The sequence below is a fragment of the Ranitomeya imitator genome, chromosome 1 (genome assembly GCF_032444005.1).
Source record: "Ranitomeya imitator isolate aRanImi1 chromosome 1, aRanImi1.pri, whole genome shotgun sequence".
Lineage (NCBI taxonomy): Eukaryota > Metazoa > Chordata > Amphibia > Anura > Dendrobatidae > Ranitomeya > Ranitomeya imitator.
The window spans coordinates 713,574,691-713,593,593 of NC_091282.1; the positions used below are offsets into that span (position 1 = coordinate 713,574,691).

General features: G+C 43.7%; 1 protein-coding gene across 1 annotated transcript; it reads left to right on the forward strand.

Annotated features, from left to right (window-relative positions):
* The first annotated feature begins 2,906 nt into the window (after positions 1-2,906).
* LOC138642730 (DNA damage-regulated autophagy modulator protein 1-like) lies at positions 2,907-15,886 on the forward strand. The gene is made up of 7 exons (XM_069731192.1): positions 2,907-3,025; positions 3,758-3,825; positions 14,735-14,877; positions 15,058-15,166; positions 15,365-15,420; positions 15,586-15,672; positions 15,806-15,886. The coding sequence occupies exons 1-7, from the start codon at positions 2,907-2,909 to the stop codon at positions 15,884-15,886; spliced, it is 663 nt and encodes a 220-aa protein (XP_069587293.1).
* Positions 15,887-18,903: the final 3,017 nt, after the last annotated feature.

Below are 18,903 nucleotides of genomic sequence, written 5' to 3' on the forward strand. Positions count from 1 at the left end.
GCAGCGGGAGGCGATATAATGTTGGAACAGGGGTGGCAGTGGACAAGGTTGCTGCAGCCACACTAGCAGCCTGTACAGCAACTGCGGTTACATCTACAGCTGAGGTTGAGCTCTCGAGAGCCGCCAACCTACCCTCCAGCTGCTGGATATACCACAAGGATTGCTGAATGTCCGCCATTTACTAGCCAGACCCTGGCGCTAGTATTATGTTAGGGCTAGCGGAACGCACCGAGTAAAAATAGATGTTTATTATAAATGGTGCGTTCGCAGCCCGGGGTCCACCGTGCAGGAGGAACCTGCTGCTAGTGAATGGTGGCACTGTTTGGCGGTATAGACTAGCTCTGTTACCTCACAGAGCCACCGTGAGAGAAAAGCACTGCGCCCTGTTAGCCTTACAGGAGTACAAGCTTACTGCCGAACTGATAGCAGTCAGTGGTTATGCACACACGCAATCTCCTCACCGGAGGTGCCGGTATTCTAGGGGCTTATTTTAGCCGGGTCCCTGAATACGTTCACACAATCTCCTCACCGGAGGTGCCGGTATTCTAGGGGCTTATTTCAGCCGGGTCCCTGAACACATTCATGCATAACCATACTGGCGCAAAGCACATATTTGGATTGATACTAGCGCATGACCGTGCGGCATGCGAGCCTTATATAGCTGCAGCAAGTACAAGACCTTCCTAGAAGGACCAATGAGAGGCTGCCACAAAGCCACAGATACATCAGGCATCTGACAGAGATAACAGACTGTATAAGAAAAATTTTTGTTTAATTTTTGAAAAAACGAAATTCTGAGTAGACCAAGACTAGCAGACAAAACAATGCAACGTATGCCTGCAAAGCAAGGATTTTGACACCACAGATACACCAGACATCAGCCAGAGATAACAGACTGATCAAAATGTGGCCTTGATTTTTTGGGGCCCACCAAAATTGTGTCAATAAGTTGGCTATGACACTAAAAAAAGTTGTAGTACTAAAATTGTAAGATATTTATCGCAATCATATGCAATGTTTGTGGCGTACAAATCACAGTGATAAATATAAGAACTGTAGCTAAATATTTTTGGGCCAGCTACAGATTTTTGGGGCAGCAAAATGGTGTCCAAAAATGTTGTAAGACACTACAAAAAATTATATAGTGCGCACTCACATCTGATGCCTGGGACAATTTTTTTTTTTTTTAAATTGTTAGGTTTTCACGCTCTTGTATTGCAATGACCTAGCTGTAGTCTGCAGTGTGACCAAGCAAATAAATGTAGAAAAAAGGGGGCTATGGATTGCTTTCTAATAAAATGAGCAGGTATAAGCTGCGAAAAAAAAAAAAATTGCCACGGATAACTGAAGCTAGGTATATATAAAATATTTAGCAGCAGCAGACAGTAATGGAGCCTTTATATGTATGCAGTGAGATCTATGTACTCACATACAGTGCCTGCAGGCCTTGCACTGATGTGGATATATGCACATCACATATCCTCTCTTGGCACGGCTTGACATTTGGTCCACTTACGAGTCTATCCTGTCTCATCACGGCTTGGCATGTGGTCCACCTTCGAGCCTATCCTCTTGGCATGTGGTCTACTTACGAGCCTATTCTATCTCATCACGGCTTGGCATTTGGTCCTCCTGAATGCGAGTCTGGACGCGAACTGCTGCTTGATTTCCTATCTCTTGTGACACAGCTACTATTAAAAGTATATTTTTCTCTGAATCATTGCAGCGTTTCATAGTAAAACATACCTGGCTCAGATCGCACAGACAGTGCCTGATACATGTTTTAGATGTCAGTTTCACTTCACGTAAGCATAATTTATTCAAATACTTACTAAGCAGTTGTAATCATTTTAAATGATGCTTATACTAGGTGGACATGATCCCTTTAACTGATGTTAATGTTATACTAGGTAGGCGCGATCATTTTAAATGATTACAAAGTGGGCATAATCTCATTAAATGAGAGTTAGGGTACCGTCACACAGTGAAATTTTGATCGCTACGACGGCACGATTCGTGACGTTCGAGCGATATATCTGTGACGTTCGAGCGATATCGCAATGTCTGACACGCTCCTGCGATCAGGGACCCCGCTGAGAATCGTACGTCGTAGCAGATCGTTTGAAACTTTCTTTCGTCGTCTAGTGTCCCGCTGTGGCGGCATGATTGCATGGTGTAACATAGATCGTATACGATGTGCGCATAGTAACCAACGGCTTCTACATCGCACATACGTCATGAAATTATCGCTCCAGCGTCGTAGATTGCAAAGTGTGACAGCAGTCTACGACGCTCGAGCGATATTGTTACGACGCTGGAGCGTCACGGATCGTACCGTCGTAGCGATGAAAATTGCACTGTGTGACGGTACCCTTACAGTGAGTGCTATGCACCTAAATTATGGCTATAGTAAATGGGTGCTACCTCTTTAATGATGGTTATACTAAGTGCGCAATATCCAATGAAATGACTTACATTTTTTACTTTACGCCAAATTCATGAATCGTGTGTGCCATTGTGTGGAATTTGTTGTTGAAAAACTTGTAAAATCCTCTTAATAAATATCTGGTGATAATATATAATCTTTTACATGGATATAATAATAGGAGTTATTACACTACAATGTGCTGGATATATCACAGAACATGTGACGTGTGAAAACATCTACATTACCAAGCAGCAATCAGATCCAGGCTGCCTGAGTGATGATGTAACGATGAGGTGGTCAGCCATGACATCACAAGACCATTGTGACATCATCAGGTTCTAAGCCTATTACTACCTCTGCCTGATACTACCTCGGCTTTCTGATCTGTGACTGCAGAGAAAGAAACCGCGAGCGAGAGAGTGAGAGAAAGAGAGAGAAAGAGAGAGAGAAGAAGCTTCAGCTATATCTTCTTTCCATCATGGAGATCCGAGGTTTGGCATTTCTGCCTATCTTGTTGATCTCATGGACCCTATTGGGCATCTGTGTCCTATTATCCCTGACTATCATCTCAGGGCACAGTAACTATCCGTACATCAGGTAAGAGGGTCCTGGGAAAGATTCCTGACTCTGTAGTATAATTTCATATTGTTTTTGTCTTAGAAAAATGAAATGTTCTAATTATATTATTATATGTCCTGGAATGTTCTTATTGCATTATAATCAGTACATTATTAACCCCCTTCCCGCTGCAGCCATATGAGGGACTGTTTATTGCCAGATGAATATTTTTGAATGACACCGTTAACTTTGCTATAGTGTAAAAGAAGACATTTTTTTTCAAGTGCATTGATACTGAGAAAAAAAGCACTTTTGTAGTACTTGTTTTTACACCATTCATCGTGTAGCAAAAATGACATCCAACTTTTTTATTCTTTTAGTGGTGCAATAATCTTTTCTGCTTGTGTCGCTAATTGCTGAGACCCATAACTTTATAAATTTCCCACTGATTGAGCCATATGAGGCCTTTTATTGTTTTGTTTTTATCTATTTCTGGAGTTTCAACTAAATACACAATACAAAATATGTTTATTTTCTTAATATCTATTTTTAATAGGGAAAAATTAAAATAATTTGAACTTTAGTTTTTTAAAACTGTAACTTGAATGTACAATCATCTGATGTTTTTGCTGCATTTAGTTTTATAACTTTCCTGTATTGTACTTTGCTTCAATTTGAGTCTGGTCAGAATATATAATGTAGGATGATTATTCATGACAATTCCTCCTCTTGTGTCCTAATTGCTCCCAATATTTTCCTTATCTTTGACAGTGATACGGGAAAGGCCTTCCCAGAATCCGTGATCTACACGGTCGTTTTCACGGTTATTTCCATTCTTGGTAAGTAGATGCTGCATGATACAGGACGTTATCACAATTCTTTGCTCAGAGGTGACATTAAAAGGGTTCTCTAGGACCAGAAGATTGATAGCCCATCTGTTGTGGATTCTGTTTTTGGGCTCCCTCTGGTGGTTACAGATGGTACTGGGTGACTTGTGTTCTCTGCGGTCTCTGGTGTCCACCTGTTCTATCAGGATATGGGAGTTTCCTATTTAACCTGGCTTTCTTGTCATTTCCTCGCCGGCTATCAATGTAATCAGTGTGTCTTGTTTCCTCTGCTTCCCGCTTCTGTATTCTTCAGGACAAGCTAAATTTTTGATTTTCCTGTTCCACGTTTTGCTTAATTTTTGTCTTAGTCCAGCTTGCAGATATGTGATTCCTTTTTGCTGGTTGCGCTAGTGGGCTGATATTACTCCTCATGTTCCATGAGTTGGAACATGAGTTCAAGTAATTTCAGGATGGTTTTTTGTAGGGTTTTTCGCTGACCGCGCAGTTCACTTTTGTATCCTCTGCTATCTAGCTTTAGCGGGCCTCATTTTGCTGAATCTGTTTTCATAACTACGTATGTGCTTTCCTCTCATTTCACCGTCATTACATGTGGGGGGCTGCTATTTCTGTGGGGTGTTTCTCTGGAGGCAAGAGAGGTCTGTGTTTCGTCTAATAGGGAAAGTTAGTTCTTCGGCTGGCGCGAGACGTCTAGGAATCATCGTAGGCACGTTCCCCGGCTACAGCTAGTTGTGTGTTGAGGTTCAGGATCGCAGTCAGCTCAGTTTCCATCACCCTAGAGCTTGTTTTGTTTTTTGTGCTTGTCCTTTTGTGATTCCCTGCCATTGGGATCATGACAGTATAGCCGGCCAAAAAGTGGTAATCGTATTGGCTGAAGTAGGAGGAAAAGTAGTCTGAGGAAGTTTTTTTTTTTTTTTTTTTCCCCTCAGAGTTTGCTGCATAGCCTTAATTGCAGCCTGGCTGCGTCTTACCTCCTCTTAATCCTTGAATGGCTCTGACCTCAGCTGTTTATCATGGACGTCCAGAGTTTGGCTTCCAGCCTGAATAATCTTGCTGCTAAGGTTCAAAATATACAAGATTTTGTTGTACATGCTCCTATGTCTGAACCTAGAATTCCTATCCCAGAGTTTTTTTCTGGAGATAGATCTAGTTTTCTGAATTTTAGGAACAATTGCAAGTTGTTTCTTTCTTTGAAATCTCGCTCTTCTGGAGACCCTGCTCAGCAAGTCAAGATTGTTATATCTTTCCTGCGGGGTGACCCTCAGAATTGGGCATTTGCATTGGCACCAGGGGATCCTGCGTTGCTCAATGTGGATGCGTTTTTTCTGGCATTGGGTTTGCTCTATGAGGAACCTAACCTAGAGATTCAGGCTGAAAAAGCTTTATTGGCTCTCTCTCAGGGGCAAGATGAAGCAGAAATATATTGTCAGAAATTTCGGAAATGGTCGGTGCTTACTCAGTGGAATGAGTGCGCCCTGGCTGCAAGATTCAGAGATGGCCTTTCTGAGGCCATTAAAGATGTCATGGTGGGGTTCCCTGCGCCTACAGGTCTGAATGAGTCTATGACTATGGCTATTCAGATTGATCGGCGTTTACGGGAGCGCAAACCTGTGCACCATTTGGCGGTGTCTTCTGAACAGGCACCTGAGACAATGCAATGTGATAGAATTCAGTCCAGAAGTGAACGGCAAAACTATAGGCGGAAAAATGGGTTGTGTTTTTATTGTGGTGATTCAGCTCATGTTATATCAGCATGCTCTAAACGCACAAAAAAGGTTGATAAGTCTGTTGCCATTAGTACTTTACAGTCTAAGTTCATTCTGTCTGTGACTCTGATTTGTTCATTATCAGCCATTTCCGTCGATGCCTATGTGGATTCAGGCGCTGCCCTGAGTCTTATGGATTGGTCATTTGCCAACCGCTGTGGGTTTAGTCTGGAGCCTCTGGAAGTCCCTATTCCTTTGAAAGGAATTGACTCTACACCTTTGGCTATGAATAAACCTCAGTACTGGACACAAGTGACCATGCATATGACTCCCGTTCATCAGGAGGTGATTCGCTTCCTGGTACTGTATAATTTACATGATGTCTTAGTGCTTGGTCTGCCATGGTTACAAACTCATAACCCAGTCTTGGACTGGAAAACGATGTCTGTGTTAAGCTGGGGATGTCAGGGGGTTCATGATGATGCACCTCCGATTTCTATCGCTTCATCTACTCCTTCTGAGGTTCCGGTATTTTTGTCTGATTATCGGGATGTTTTTGAGGAGCCTAAGCTCAATTCGCTTCCTCCTCACAGGGATTGCGATTGTGCTATAGATTTGATTCCTGGCAGTAAATTTCCTAAAGGTCGTTTGTTTAATCTGTCAGTGCCAGAGCATACTGCTATGCGGGATTATGTTAAGGAGTCCTTGGAAAAGGGACATATCCGTCCATCTTCGTCCCCTTTGGGAGCAGGTTTTTTTTTTGTGGCCAAAAAAGATGGTTCCTTGAGGCCTTGTATAGATTACTGTCTTTTGAATAAGATTACAGTTAAATATCAGTATCCTTTGCCATTGTTGACTGATTTGTTCGCTCGCATTAAGGGGGCTAAATCGTTCACTAAGATTGATCTTCGGGGTGCGTATAATCTTGTGCGGATAAAGCAGGGTGATGAGTGGAAAACCGCATTTAATACGCCTGAGGGCCATTTTGAGTATTTGGTGATGCCTTTTGGACTTTCTAATGCTCCTTCTGTCTTCCAATCCTTTATGCACGATATTTTCCGTGAATATCTGGATAAATTTATGATTGTGTATTTGGATGATGTTTTGGTTTTTTCGGATGACTGGGAGTCTCATGTTCAGCAGGTCAGGAAGGTGTTTCAGGTCCTGCGGGCCAATTCTTTGTTTGTAAAAGGTTCAAAGTGTCTCTTTGGAGTTCAGAAGATTTCTTTTTTGGGGTATATTTTTTCCCCTTCTACTATTGAGATGGATCCCGTCAAGGTTCAGGCTATTTGTGACTGGACGCAGCCTACATCTCTTAAGAGTCTACAGAAGTTCTTGGGCTTTGCTAATTTTTATCGTCGTTTCATAACTAATTTTTCTAGTGTTGTTAAGCCTTTGACGGATTTGACTAAGAAGGGTGCTGATGTTGCTGATTGGTCTCCTGCGGCTGTGGAGGCCTTTCAGGAACTTAAGCGCCGGTTTTCTTCTGCTCCTGTGTTGAGTCAGCCAGATGTTTCGCTTCCTTTTCAGGTTGAGGTTGATGCTTCCGAGATTGGAGCGGGGGCGGTTTTGGCACAGAGAAGCTCCGATTGCTCAGTGATGAAGCCATGTGCGTTCTTTTCTAGAAAGTTTTCGCCCACTGAGCGGAATTATGATGTTGGTAATCGGGAGCTTTTGGCCATGAAGTGGGCATTTGAGGAGTGGCGTCATTGGCTTGAGGGTGCTAGACATCGTGTGGTGGTCTTGACTGATCACAAAAATCTGATTTACCTTGAGTCTGCCAAGCGTCTGAATCCTAGACAGGCTCGTTGGTCACTGTTTTTCTCCCGTTTCGATTTTGTGGTTTCATACCTGCCAGGTTCAAAGAATGTGAAGGCGGATGCTCTTTCTAGGAGTTTTGTGCCTGACTCCCCTGGAAATTCTGAGCCCACTGGTATCCTTAGGGATGGGGTGATTTTGTCGGCTTTCTCCCCAGACTTGCGACGTGCTTTGCAGGAGTTTCAGGCGGATAAACCTGATCGTTGTCCGGCTGAAAGACTGTTTGTTCCGGATAATTGGACCAGTAGAGTCATCTCCGAGGTCCATTCTTCTGCGTTGGCAGGTCATCCTGGAATATTTGGTACTAGAGACTTGGTGGCCAGGTCTTTTTGGTGGCCTTCCTTGTCGAGGGATGTGCGTTCTTTTGTGCAGTCTTGTGAAGTTTGCGCTCGGGCTAAGCCTTGCTGTTCTCGGGCCAGTGGATTGTTGTCACCTTTGCCTATCCCGAAGAGGCCTTGGACGCACATTTCCATGGACTTTATTTCGGATCTCCCTGTCTCTCAAAAAATGTCCGTCATCTGGGTTGTGTGTGACCGCTTTTCTAAGATGGTTCATCTGGTACCCTTGCCTAAGTTACCTTCCTCCTCTGAGTTGGTCCCTCTGTTTTTTCAGAACGTGGTTCGTTTGCATGGGATTCCGGAGAACATCGTTTCTGACAAGGGATCCCAGTTTGTGTCTAGATTTTGGCGGACGTTCTGTGCTAAGATGGGCATTGATTTGTCCTTTTCGTCTGCATTCCATCCTCAGACGAATGGCCAGACGGAACGAACTAATCAGACCTTGGAAACTTATTTAAGGTGTTTTGTTTCTGCTGATCAAGATGACTGGGTTACCTTTTTGCCGCTTGCCGAATTTGCCCTTAATAATCGGGCTAGTTCTGCTACCTTGGTTTCTCCTTTCTTTTGTAATTCGGGGTTTCATCCTCGTTTTTCCTCTGGTCAGGTGGAGCCTTCTGATTGTCCTGGAGTGGACATGGTGGTGGATAGGTTGCATCAGATTTGGAGTCATGTGGTGGACAATTTGAAGTTGTCCCAGGAGAGGGCTCAGCAGTTTGCTAATCGCCGTCGCCGCGTGGGTCCTCGACTTCGTGTTGGGGACTTGGTGTGGTTGTCTTCTCGTTTTGTTCCTATGAAGGTCTCTTCTCCTAAGTTCAAGCCTCGGTTCATCGGTCCCTATAGGATCTTGGAAATTCTTAACCCTGTGTCGTTTCGTTTGGATCTCCCGGCATCGTTTGCTATTCATAATGTGTTCCATCGGTCGTTTTTGCGGAAGTATGAGGTACCTGTTGTTCCTTCGCTTGAGCCTCCTGCTCCGGTGCTGGTGGAGGGAGAATTGGAGTATGTTGTGGAGAAGATCTTGGATTCTCGTGTTTCCAGACGGAAACTCCAATATTTGGTCAAGTGGAAGGGTTATGGTCAGGAGGATAATTCTTGGGTGGTTGCCTCTGATGTTCATGCTGCTGATTTGGTCCGTGGATTTCATAGGGCTCATCCTGGTCGCCCTGGTGGTTCTCGTGAGGGTTCGGTGACCCCTCCTCAAGGGGGGGGTACTGTTGTGGATTCTGTTTTTGGGCTCCCTCTGGTGGTTACAGATGGTACTGGGTGACTTGTGTTCTCTGCGGTCTCTGGTGTCCACCTGTTCTATCAGGATATGGGAGTTTCCTATTTAACCTGGCTTTCTTGTCATTTCCTCGCCGGCTATCAATGTAATCAGTGTGTCTTGTTTCCTCTGCTTCCCGCTTCTGTATTCTTCAGGACAAGCTAAGTTTTTGATTTTTCTGTTCCACGTTTTGCTTAATTTTTGTCTTAGTCCAGCTTGCAGATATGTGATTCCTTTTTGCTGGTTGCTCTAGTGGGCTGATATTACTCCTCATGTTCCATGAGTTGGAACATGAGTTCAAGTAATTTCAGGATGGTTTTTGTAGGGTTTTTCGCTGACCGCGCAGTTCACTTTTGTATCCTCTGCTATCTAGCTTTAGCGGGCCTCATTTTGCTGAATCTGTTTTCATAACTACGTATGTGCTTTCCTCTCATTTCACCGTCATTACATGTGGGGGGCTGCTATTTCTGTGGGGTGTTTCTCTGGAGGCAAGAGAGGTCTGTGTTTCGTCTAATAGGGAAAGTTAGTTCTTCGGCTGGCGCGAGACGTCTAGGAATCATCGTAGGCACGTTCCCCGGCTACAGCTAGTTGTGTGTTGAGGTTCAGGATCGCGGTCAGCTCAGTTTCCATCACCCTAGAGCTTGTTTTGTTTTTTGTGCTTGTCCTTTTGTGATCCCCTGCCATTGGGATCATGACACCCATCATATCAAATCAGTGGGTTCTGACTGTGGCAATCCACTGATTACCCGATTTAATTGGCCATGCTGCCCTTTCATTGTTTTGTATGTTTGCCAGTAGTAATTGATGGTATTAACCCCTTCATAACCCAGCCTATTTTGACCTTAAAGACCTTGCCGTTTTTTGCAATTCTGACCAGTGTCCCTTTATGAGGTAATAACTCAGGAACGCTTCAACGGATCCTAGCGGTTTTGAGACTGTTTTTTCGTGACATATTGGGCTTCATGTTAGTGGTAAATTTAGGTCAATAAATTCTGCGTTTATTTGTGATAAAAACGGAAATTTGGCGAAAATTTTGAAAATTTCGCAATTTTCACATTTTTAATTTTTATTCTGTTAAACCAGAGAGTTATGTGACACAAAATAGTTAATAAATAACATTTCCCACATGTATACTTTACATCAGCACAATTTTGGAAACAAAATTTTTTTTTGCTAGGAAGTTATAAGGGTTAAAATTTGACCAGCGATTTCTCATTTTTACAACGAAATTTACAAAACCATTTTTTTTAGGGACCACCTCACATTTGAAGTCAGTTTGAGGGGTCTATATGGCTGAAAATACCCAAAAGTTACACCATTCTAAAAAATGCACCCCTCAAGGTACTCAAAACCACATTCAAGAAGTTTATTAACCCTTCAGGTACTTCACAGCAGCAGAAGCAACATGGAAGGAAAAAATGAACATTTAACTTTTTAGTCACAAAAATTATCTTTTAGCAACAATTTTTTTATTTTCCCAATGGTAAAAGGAGAAACTGAACCACGAAAGTTGTTGTCCAATTTGTCCTGAGTACGCTGATACCTCATATGTGGGGGTAAACCACTGTTTGGGCGCACGGCAGGGCTTGGAAGGGAAGGAGCGCCATTTGACTTTTTGAATGAAAAATTGGCTCCACTCTTTAGCGGACACCATGTCACGTTTGGAGAGCCCCCGTGTGCCTAAAAATTGGAGCTCCCCCACAAGTGACCCCATTTTGGAAACTAGACGCCCCAAGGAACTTATCTAGATGCATAGTGAGCACTTTGAAACCCCAGGTGCTTCACAAATTGATCCGTAAAAATGAAAAAGTACTTTTTTTTTACAAAAAAATTATTTTAGCCTCAATTTTTTCATTTTCACATGGGCAACAGGATAAAATGGATCCTAAAATTTGTTGGGCAAATTCTCCTGAGTACACTGATACCTCACATATGGGGGTAAACCACTGTTTGGGCACATAGTAAGGCTCGGAAGGGAAGGAGCGCCATTTGACTTTTTGAATGAAAAATTATCTCCATCGTTAGCGGACACCATGTCGCGTTTGGAGAGCCCCTGTGTGCCTAAACATTGGCGCTCCCCCACAAGTAACCCCATTTTGGAAACTAGACCCCCCAAGGAACTTATCTAGATGCCTAGTGAGCACTTTAAACCCTCAGGTGCTTCACAAATTGATCTGTAAAAATGAAAAAGTACTTTTTTTTCACAAAAAAATTATTTTTGCCTCAATTTTTTCATTTTCACATGGGCAATAGGATAAAATGGATCATAAAATTTGTTGGGCAATTTCTCCCGAGTACGCCGATACCTCATATGTGGGTATAAACCACTGCTTCGGCACACGGCAGGGCTCGGAAGGGAAGGCGCGCCATTTGACTTTTTGAATGGAAAATTAGCTCCAATTGTTAGCGGACACCATGTCGCGTTTGGAGAGCCCCTGTGTGCCTAAACATTGGAGCTCCCCCACAAGTGACCCCATTTTGGAAACTAGACCCCCCAAGGAACTTATCTAGATGCATATTGAGCACTTTAAACCCCCAGGTGCTTCACAGAAGTTTATAACGCAGAGCCATGAAAATAAAAAATAATTTTTCTTTCCTCAAAAATGATTTTTTAGCCTGGAATTTCCTATTTTGCCAAGGGTAATAGGAGAAATTGGACCCCAAATGTTGTTGTCCAGTTTGTCCTGAATACGCTGTTACCCCATATGTGGGGGTAAACCACTGTTTGGGCGCACGGCAGGGCTCGGAAGGGAAGGCACGCCATTTGGCTTTTTAAATGGAAGATTAGCTCCAATCATTAGCAGACACCATGTCACATTTGGAGAGCCCCTGTGTGCCTAAACATTGGAGATCCCCCACAAATGACCCCATTTTGGAAACTAGACCCCCAAAGGAACTAATCTAGATGTGTGTTGAGGACTTTGAACCCCCAAGTGCTTCACAGAAGTTTATAACGCAGAGCCATGAAAAAAAAAATTATTTTCTCAAAAATGATCTTTTAGCCTGCAATTTTTTTATTTTCCCAAGGGTAACAGGAGAAATTTGACCCCAAAAGTTGTTGTCCAGTTACTCCTGAGTATGCTGATACCCCATATGTGGGGGTAAACCACTGTTTGGGCACATGCCGGGGCTCGGAAGTGAAGTAGTGACGTTTTGAAATGCAGACTTTGATGGAATGCTCTGTGGGCGTCACGTTGCGTTTGCAGAGCCCCTGATGTGGCTAAACAGTAGAAACCCCCCACAAGTGACCACATTTTAGAAACTAGACCCCCCAAGGAACTTATCTAGATATGTGGTGAGCACTTTGAACCCCCAAGTGCTTCACAGACGTTTACAACGCAGAGCCGTGAAAATAAAAAATCATTTTTCTTTCCTCAAAAATGATGTTTTAGCAAGCATTTTTTTATTTTCACAAGGGTAACAGGAGAAATTGGACCCCAGTAATTGTTGCGCAGTTTATCCTGAGTATGCTGGTACCCCATATGTGGGGGTAAACCACTGTTTGGGCACACGTCAGGGCTCGGAATTGAGGGAGCACCATTTGACTTTTTGAATACAAGATTGGCTGGAATCAATGGTGGCGCCATGTTGCGTTTGGAGACCCCTGATATGTCTAAACAGTGGTAACCCCTCAATTCTAAGTCCAACACTAACCCCCCCACACCCCTAACCCTAATCCCAACTGTATCCATAACCCTAATCACAACCCTAACCACAACCCTAATTCCAACCCTAACCCTAAGGCTATGTGCCCACGTTGCGGATTCGTGTGAGATTTTTCAGCATCATTTTTGAAAAATCCGCGGGTAAAAGGCACTGCGTTTTACCTGCAGATTTTCCGCGGATTTCCAGTGTTTTTTTATGCGGATTTCACCTGCGGATTCCTGTTGAGGAACAGGTGTAAAACACTGCGGAATCCGCACAAAGAATTGACATGCTGCAGAAAATACAACGCAGCGTTTCCGCGCGGTATTTTCCGCACCATGGGCACAGCGGATTTGGTTTTCCATAGGTTTACATGGTACTGTAAACCTGATGGAACACTGCTGCGAATCTGCAGCGGCCAATCCGCTGCGGATCCGCAGCCAAATCCGCACCGTGTGCACATAGCCTAATTCTAAAGGTATGTGCACACGCTGCGGAAAACGCTGTGGATCCGCAGCAGTTTCCCATGAGTTTACAGTTCAATGTAAACCTATGGGAAACAAAAATCGTTGTACACATGCTGCAGAAAAACTGCACGGAAACGCGGCGGTTTACATTCCGCAGCATGTCACTTCTTTGTGCGGATTCCGCAGCGGTTTTACAACTCCTCCAATAGAAAATCGCAGTTGTAAAACCGCAGTGAAATGCGCAGAAAAAACGCGGTAAATCCACCATTAATCCGCAGCGGTTTAGCACTGCGGATTTATCAAATCCGCAGCGGAAAAATCCGCAGAGGACCAGAATACGTGTGCACATACCGAAACCCTAACCCTAGCCCTAACCCTAACCCTAGCCCTAACCCTAACCCTAGCCCTAATCCTAGTCCTAACCCTAACCCTAGCCCTAACCCTAATCCTAGCCCTAACCCTAACCCTAGCCCTAATCCTAGCCCTAACCCTAACCCTAGCCCTAACCCTAATCCTAGCCCTAACCCTAACCCTAGCCCTAACCCTAACCCTAGCCCTAACCCTAACCCTATTCTAACATTAGTGGAAAAAAAAATTCTTTATTTTTTTATTGTCCCTACCTATGGGGGTGACAAAGGGGGGGGGTCATTTATTATTTTTTTTATTTTGATCACTGTGATAGATTATATCTCAGTGATCAAAATGCACTTTGGAACGAATCTGCCAGCCGGCAGATTCGGCGGGCGCACTGTGCATGCGCCCGCCATTTTGGAAGATGGCGGCGCCCAGGGAGAAGACGGACGGACCCCGGCAGGATCGGTAAGTATGATGGGGTGGGGGGGAGCACGGGAGGGGGTGGAACGGAGCACGGGGGGGTGGAACGGAGCACGGGGGGGGGATCGGAGTGCAGGGGGGTGATTGGAGCACGGGGGGAGCGGACAAGAGCACGGGGGGAGCGGAGCACAGGACAGAGGGGAGCCGGAGCAGTGTACCGGACAGATCGGGGGGCTGGGGGGGCGATCGGTGGGGTGGGTGGGGGCACATTAGTGTTTCCAGCCATGGCCGATGATATTGCAGCATCGGCCATGGCTGGATTGTAATATTTCACCCGTTTTAATAGGTGAAATATTACAAATCGCTCTGATTGGCAGTTTCACTTTCAACAGCCAATCAGAGCGATCGTAGCCACGGGGGGGGGGTGAAGCCACCCCCCCCCCTGGGCTAAACTACCACTCCCCCTGTCCCTGCAGATCGGGTGAAATGGGAGTTAACCCTTTCACCCGATCTGCAGGGACGCGATCTTTCCATGACGCCACATAGGCGTCACAGGTCGGATTGGCACCGACTTTCATGACGCCTACGTGGCGTCAAAGGTCGGGAAGGGGTTAAAGCTTTTGGCAGCTCAGTCCCAGTAAAGTATATGAGACACGGCTGTAATACCAGACACAACCCCCATCAAAAGTAAGATCTGTGCCTGGTAAGTAATGAAAGATATGTGGGCGCTCCTTCAATAATCCATCAATTTGATGTAAGGATAGGCCATCAAAGGCCCAGATAACCCCTTTAAATCTCTAAACCTCTTCAGCTCATTGGTGCTTTCTTAAGATTAGATTTTCTATCATAGTGACATGGAAATATCTGGTTGATAATTTGCTTTATCTATTTCAGGAGCTGGCATCGCTTACATCCAGTATAGGTTCATGATTATTCAGTCTGAGCCATCGGAGAAGCGTTATATCATCTGCCAGAAAATCCTCCTCATCATTGGATGGATTGTGGGCATTGCGAACATAATTAATGCTGTATTTTCGGTAACTCACTAGGTTTTATGTAAAGTCTCCAGTAATACTCAGGACCACATGTTTAGTATCATATATACTGTAGTGAATACATGGAGTCCAGTATATTACAGTGGGGCAGATCCTGCTCTTATGTGTTCTCAGATCTCCATGATGACCTTATTGATGACAGTCATATATTTCTTCTCGCAGATGAAAATCAATCCTACAGCGCACAGGATCGGCGCAGGAATGGCTTTTTTTCTTCTTGCCATTTACAACATATCTCAGTCTGCGTACCTGTACAAGAGATCCTTCAGCAGTCGGTGCATGTGCCACTTTAGACTGGCAGCAACTTTGCTGACGAATGTTTTTCTGATAATAAGTATCCTTTTCTAGATAAGTCAGGTGTTTAGGTGTGTAATGTGGGCTCCATTGTGACTATTATTTCATAGATCAGTTATGATTATAGGAAACACTACAATAGGATTCTGGTACTTTTCTTAACGCGTCCTTCCAGCTGGTGCAGATTTGGGCATCTACTTCTTCCAACTGTGTAGTGGCCTCTGTAAGACGGTAAGTTTATTTCACGTTTCACCATCTTGCACAATTCACTAGCATCCGGTGTAAAGGTAAACCACAAACTCTTGGTGTACAAGTCATCCTACCATCTCATTCCATGCCAGATTCATTGGTGAGTACAGCCAGTAAGTAATGTCCTCTATCTTCTATCTTCTGCAGATCTTCATTATGAGTGGCATGATAGCTGAGTGGATGGGATTCGTCAGCCTGATAATGCATCAACTAACGAACTATACTGATTTCCAGGTGAGTAAATGATGTGGGGGTCTTATAAGCGCCAAAGATGTTTCTGTTAAGGATTTGTTAGATTAAAAAAATCTACAGAGATGCCACATTTCAATGATGTCTAATAATAAATGTCTTCTCTCCTTTTTCTCAGAGTTTGTCTTTAAAAATCTCCCGAGAAGGTGTCACCATTTGTCTAAGGGAAAAGATCCAGGCTTTCAGAATGCCCGTATAAAATCCAGAGGGTAAGAACTAAGGTTGGAGTGACACAAAGACAACTAAAACCATCTGTACTGCATCACGTCATGTTCCTGCATGCCGGATGAAGGGAAATGAAGACCTGACCTTGACCTATAGCAGGAAAAGAAACTGGTGAGGGCCAACAGCCCGAAACACCGTGTCTGCGAACTGAGATACTGATTTGGCTTTTATCCTAAGTCATATTGCACGACTCGTTAAAGGGTTGATTGTGACTTGTAGGATTGCTACTTCCAACAGGTGGCGCTATAGAGTTTAAGTCCTCTTTTTCTCAGAAGAGGCAATTTGCAAATTCCACAGAAGACATTTCCATGTAGATCACTGTGGTTTTCTACAGGGATCAGAATTACCATCAATTTTGCTGTCATGTGATGGGCAATGACAAAGTCAATACAATTGTTGAACACCACTCATGGAACCAGAATGGCCCAGCAGATGCACTTCTTCTGGAACATGGACAGAACCATAAATGACTTTCAATGAGAAGAAGTTAGGAGCACAGCAGATACCGAACAGTAATGAAATGTATGATCCATCGTGGAAGAGATGGACTGACTGATTGCTGTTGTACTGAAGAACATTTAGAATATCTGGAGCTGTCCTACTGCGAGAATAAAAATGGCGTTGATGCCACAATAATCCTGCACAGTGCAACATCAACATGCTCTATAGATGGTGCTAAGTCATCTATATGGCTGTTAATGTGGCTTATATTCCCAAAGCCTGAGTGCAAAAGCTGGCTGCCCGTGTTAACTCTTCATAATTAATTCATTTGGAATTCCTTTTAAATAAATACGGTACATATTTTTTTAAAACTTGATTTATTGAAGGAGAAAAGTACAACAAAACATAATACATATCAATCAACCAATTCACAGGATGACAGCACAGTAACACTGACCTCACACATGTTGACATTTCCTATGGATATAAACCAATCTTTCATAAGAGCTATGGAAGGACCAAATTAATTTACTGGCATTAACCTCAGATGCCAGTACCCACATCCTCTCCTCACGACCATACCCCTCTCAGTGCACTAAATATTGTAAACAACAGCGAACCATACAAGAATCCACAATTTTGAGAGTGAAGAAGAGGATTGTTTTTACCCAGGAACACCTAAAAACTACTCCATACTAAAGGTACAGAACTGAGGATGGAAGTAGTATGCACCAAAAAATGGTGACATACCAGTGGCCTCACCGCGATGATTATTTAATTCAAATTCAGCTAATAGTAGAAAAGATGACCAATCCCCCAGGTTATATGACACAAAACACCTGAGTTATGTCTCCAGACTTTGGTTTAGACTTTCAGTCTGACCATTAGTTTGAGGATGAAACGCCAAAGAAAAGATAGATGCATCTCTAGGTGAGAACAAAATGTCCTTCATAATTTACAGTGCCTTGCGAAAGTATTCGGCTCCCTGGAACTTTTCAACCTTTTTTCACATATCATGCTTCAAGCATATAGATACCAAATGTAAATTTTTGGTGAAGAATCAACAACAAGAGGAACACAATTGTGAAGTTGAACGAAATTTATTGGTTATTTTAAATTTTTGAGCTGCTTGAGCTTATGTAGCTTAGACTCAGCAAGGGAGACATTCTGCGGATCCTCATACACTAGGCCTAGAGCCTCAAAAAAGCCATCAACCAACTAGAGAGACAGTGAGCCTGATGAAATTGAAAAGGCCTCAGATTGAGGATCTCCTTGGTGGAGAGAAATAACAATCCCAACCTGTTGCTCCTCACTCCCAAATGAATAAAGATGAAGCCTAAAATAAAGCATGCAGGCTTCACAGAATACAACAAATTTATCCCGTCCTCCAAAAAACCTACCTTAGGTTCCGATTCAGCCTGACTGCCTACCAGACCAACTGCTGCTGTGAGATTCAAGATTGCAGCTGTCAGGGTGGGCAGATTGCACTAAATAAAAATAAATAATAAAGAACAATCGCAACCCAGAGTCCACTGTGCAGAGATGTATAAATTCTGCTAGTGTGAACAATGGTGGAATGAAGCAGTGAGCTTTAACCTTAATCAGACTGCGTATAAACTGTCAGAAGGAAGAGCACTCACCATCCGTACAAATGTCCAGTCTTTATTATGAAATCAAGTCAATAGCAGGGCATAACAGGGAGAACAGTGGTTCCAAGAGACGACGGCCATTTCGCGCTACCGTGCTTCTATGGGTATCAAGACCCGTAGAAGCACGGTAGCGGAAAACGGCCGTCGTCTCTTGGAACCACTTTTCTCCCTGTTATGCCCTGCTATTGACTTGATGTCATAATAAAGACTGGACATTTTACGGATGGTGAGTGCTCTTTCTTCTGACAGTTTATACACATGTTTGAACTTCATTTTTCTGAATGAGCACCCGGGGTCCATTGTGGCATTATCAACGCAATTTCAGCTGTGAGGAGGTTGGGGCAGAGATACTTTGAGCTGATTGTGTGAACCTTTTTTTTCTCGTTTTCCTTTTTTTTTAATCAGACTGCATTAACTCCACACAGTATGAACAAAACGCAAAGTAGCAAGCTCAGTTATTTCACTGAGAGGTACTGCACTCAATATACTGAGCACTATACCATGTTAAACGTCACAGGGATGATAGCACGTGGTTTGCGCTCGCCCTGCAACTAAACTGTGCCAATTACACACAAGAATGAAGCAGATGCTGAGCCAAAGGAAAGAACTAATGTGACGTGTTGTGAATTCCGCTCTTGGGCTCCCTCCGGTGGTTGTAAGTAGCATTTTTGTGAGTTCTGCTCTTTGGCTCCCTCCTGTGGTTTTGAGTGGTATGGCTGCTTCTTGGATTTAGCTTCAGCAGCTGTTTTCACTGATCGTCTTTCTGGCTCGGCTATATTAGTCTGGCCTTATCCCTCATTCAATGCCAGTTGTCAATTGTTCCTGCCTGGAGTCATTGCTCTTAGGACTTTCCTGACACTCTGACCAGTTCATCAAAGCTAAGTCCTTGCTTGTCCTTTTG

Coding starts and splice junctions, on each gene's coding strand:
- LOC138642730 (XM_069731192.1), top strand. CDS start 2,907: ATGGAGATCCGAGGTTTGGCATTTCTGCCTATCTTGTTGATCTCATGG. Junction 3,026..3,757: donor AGTAACTATCCGTACATCAG/GTAAGAGGGTCC, acceptor TATCTTTGACAG/TGATACGGGAAAGGCCTTCC. Junction 15,167..15,364: donor GTACAAGAGATCCTTCAGCA/GTCGGTGCATGT, acceptor GCGTCCTTCCAG/CTGGTGCAGATTTGGGCATC.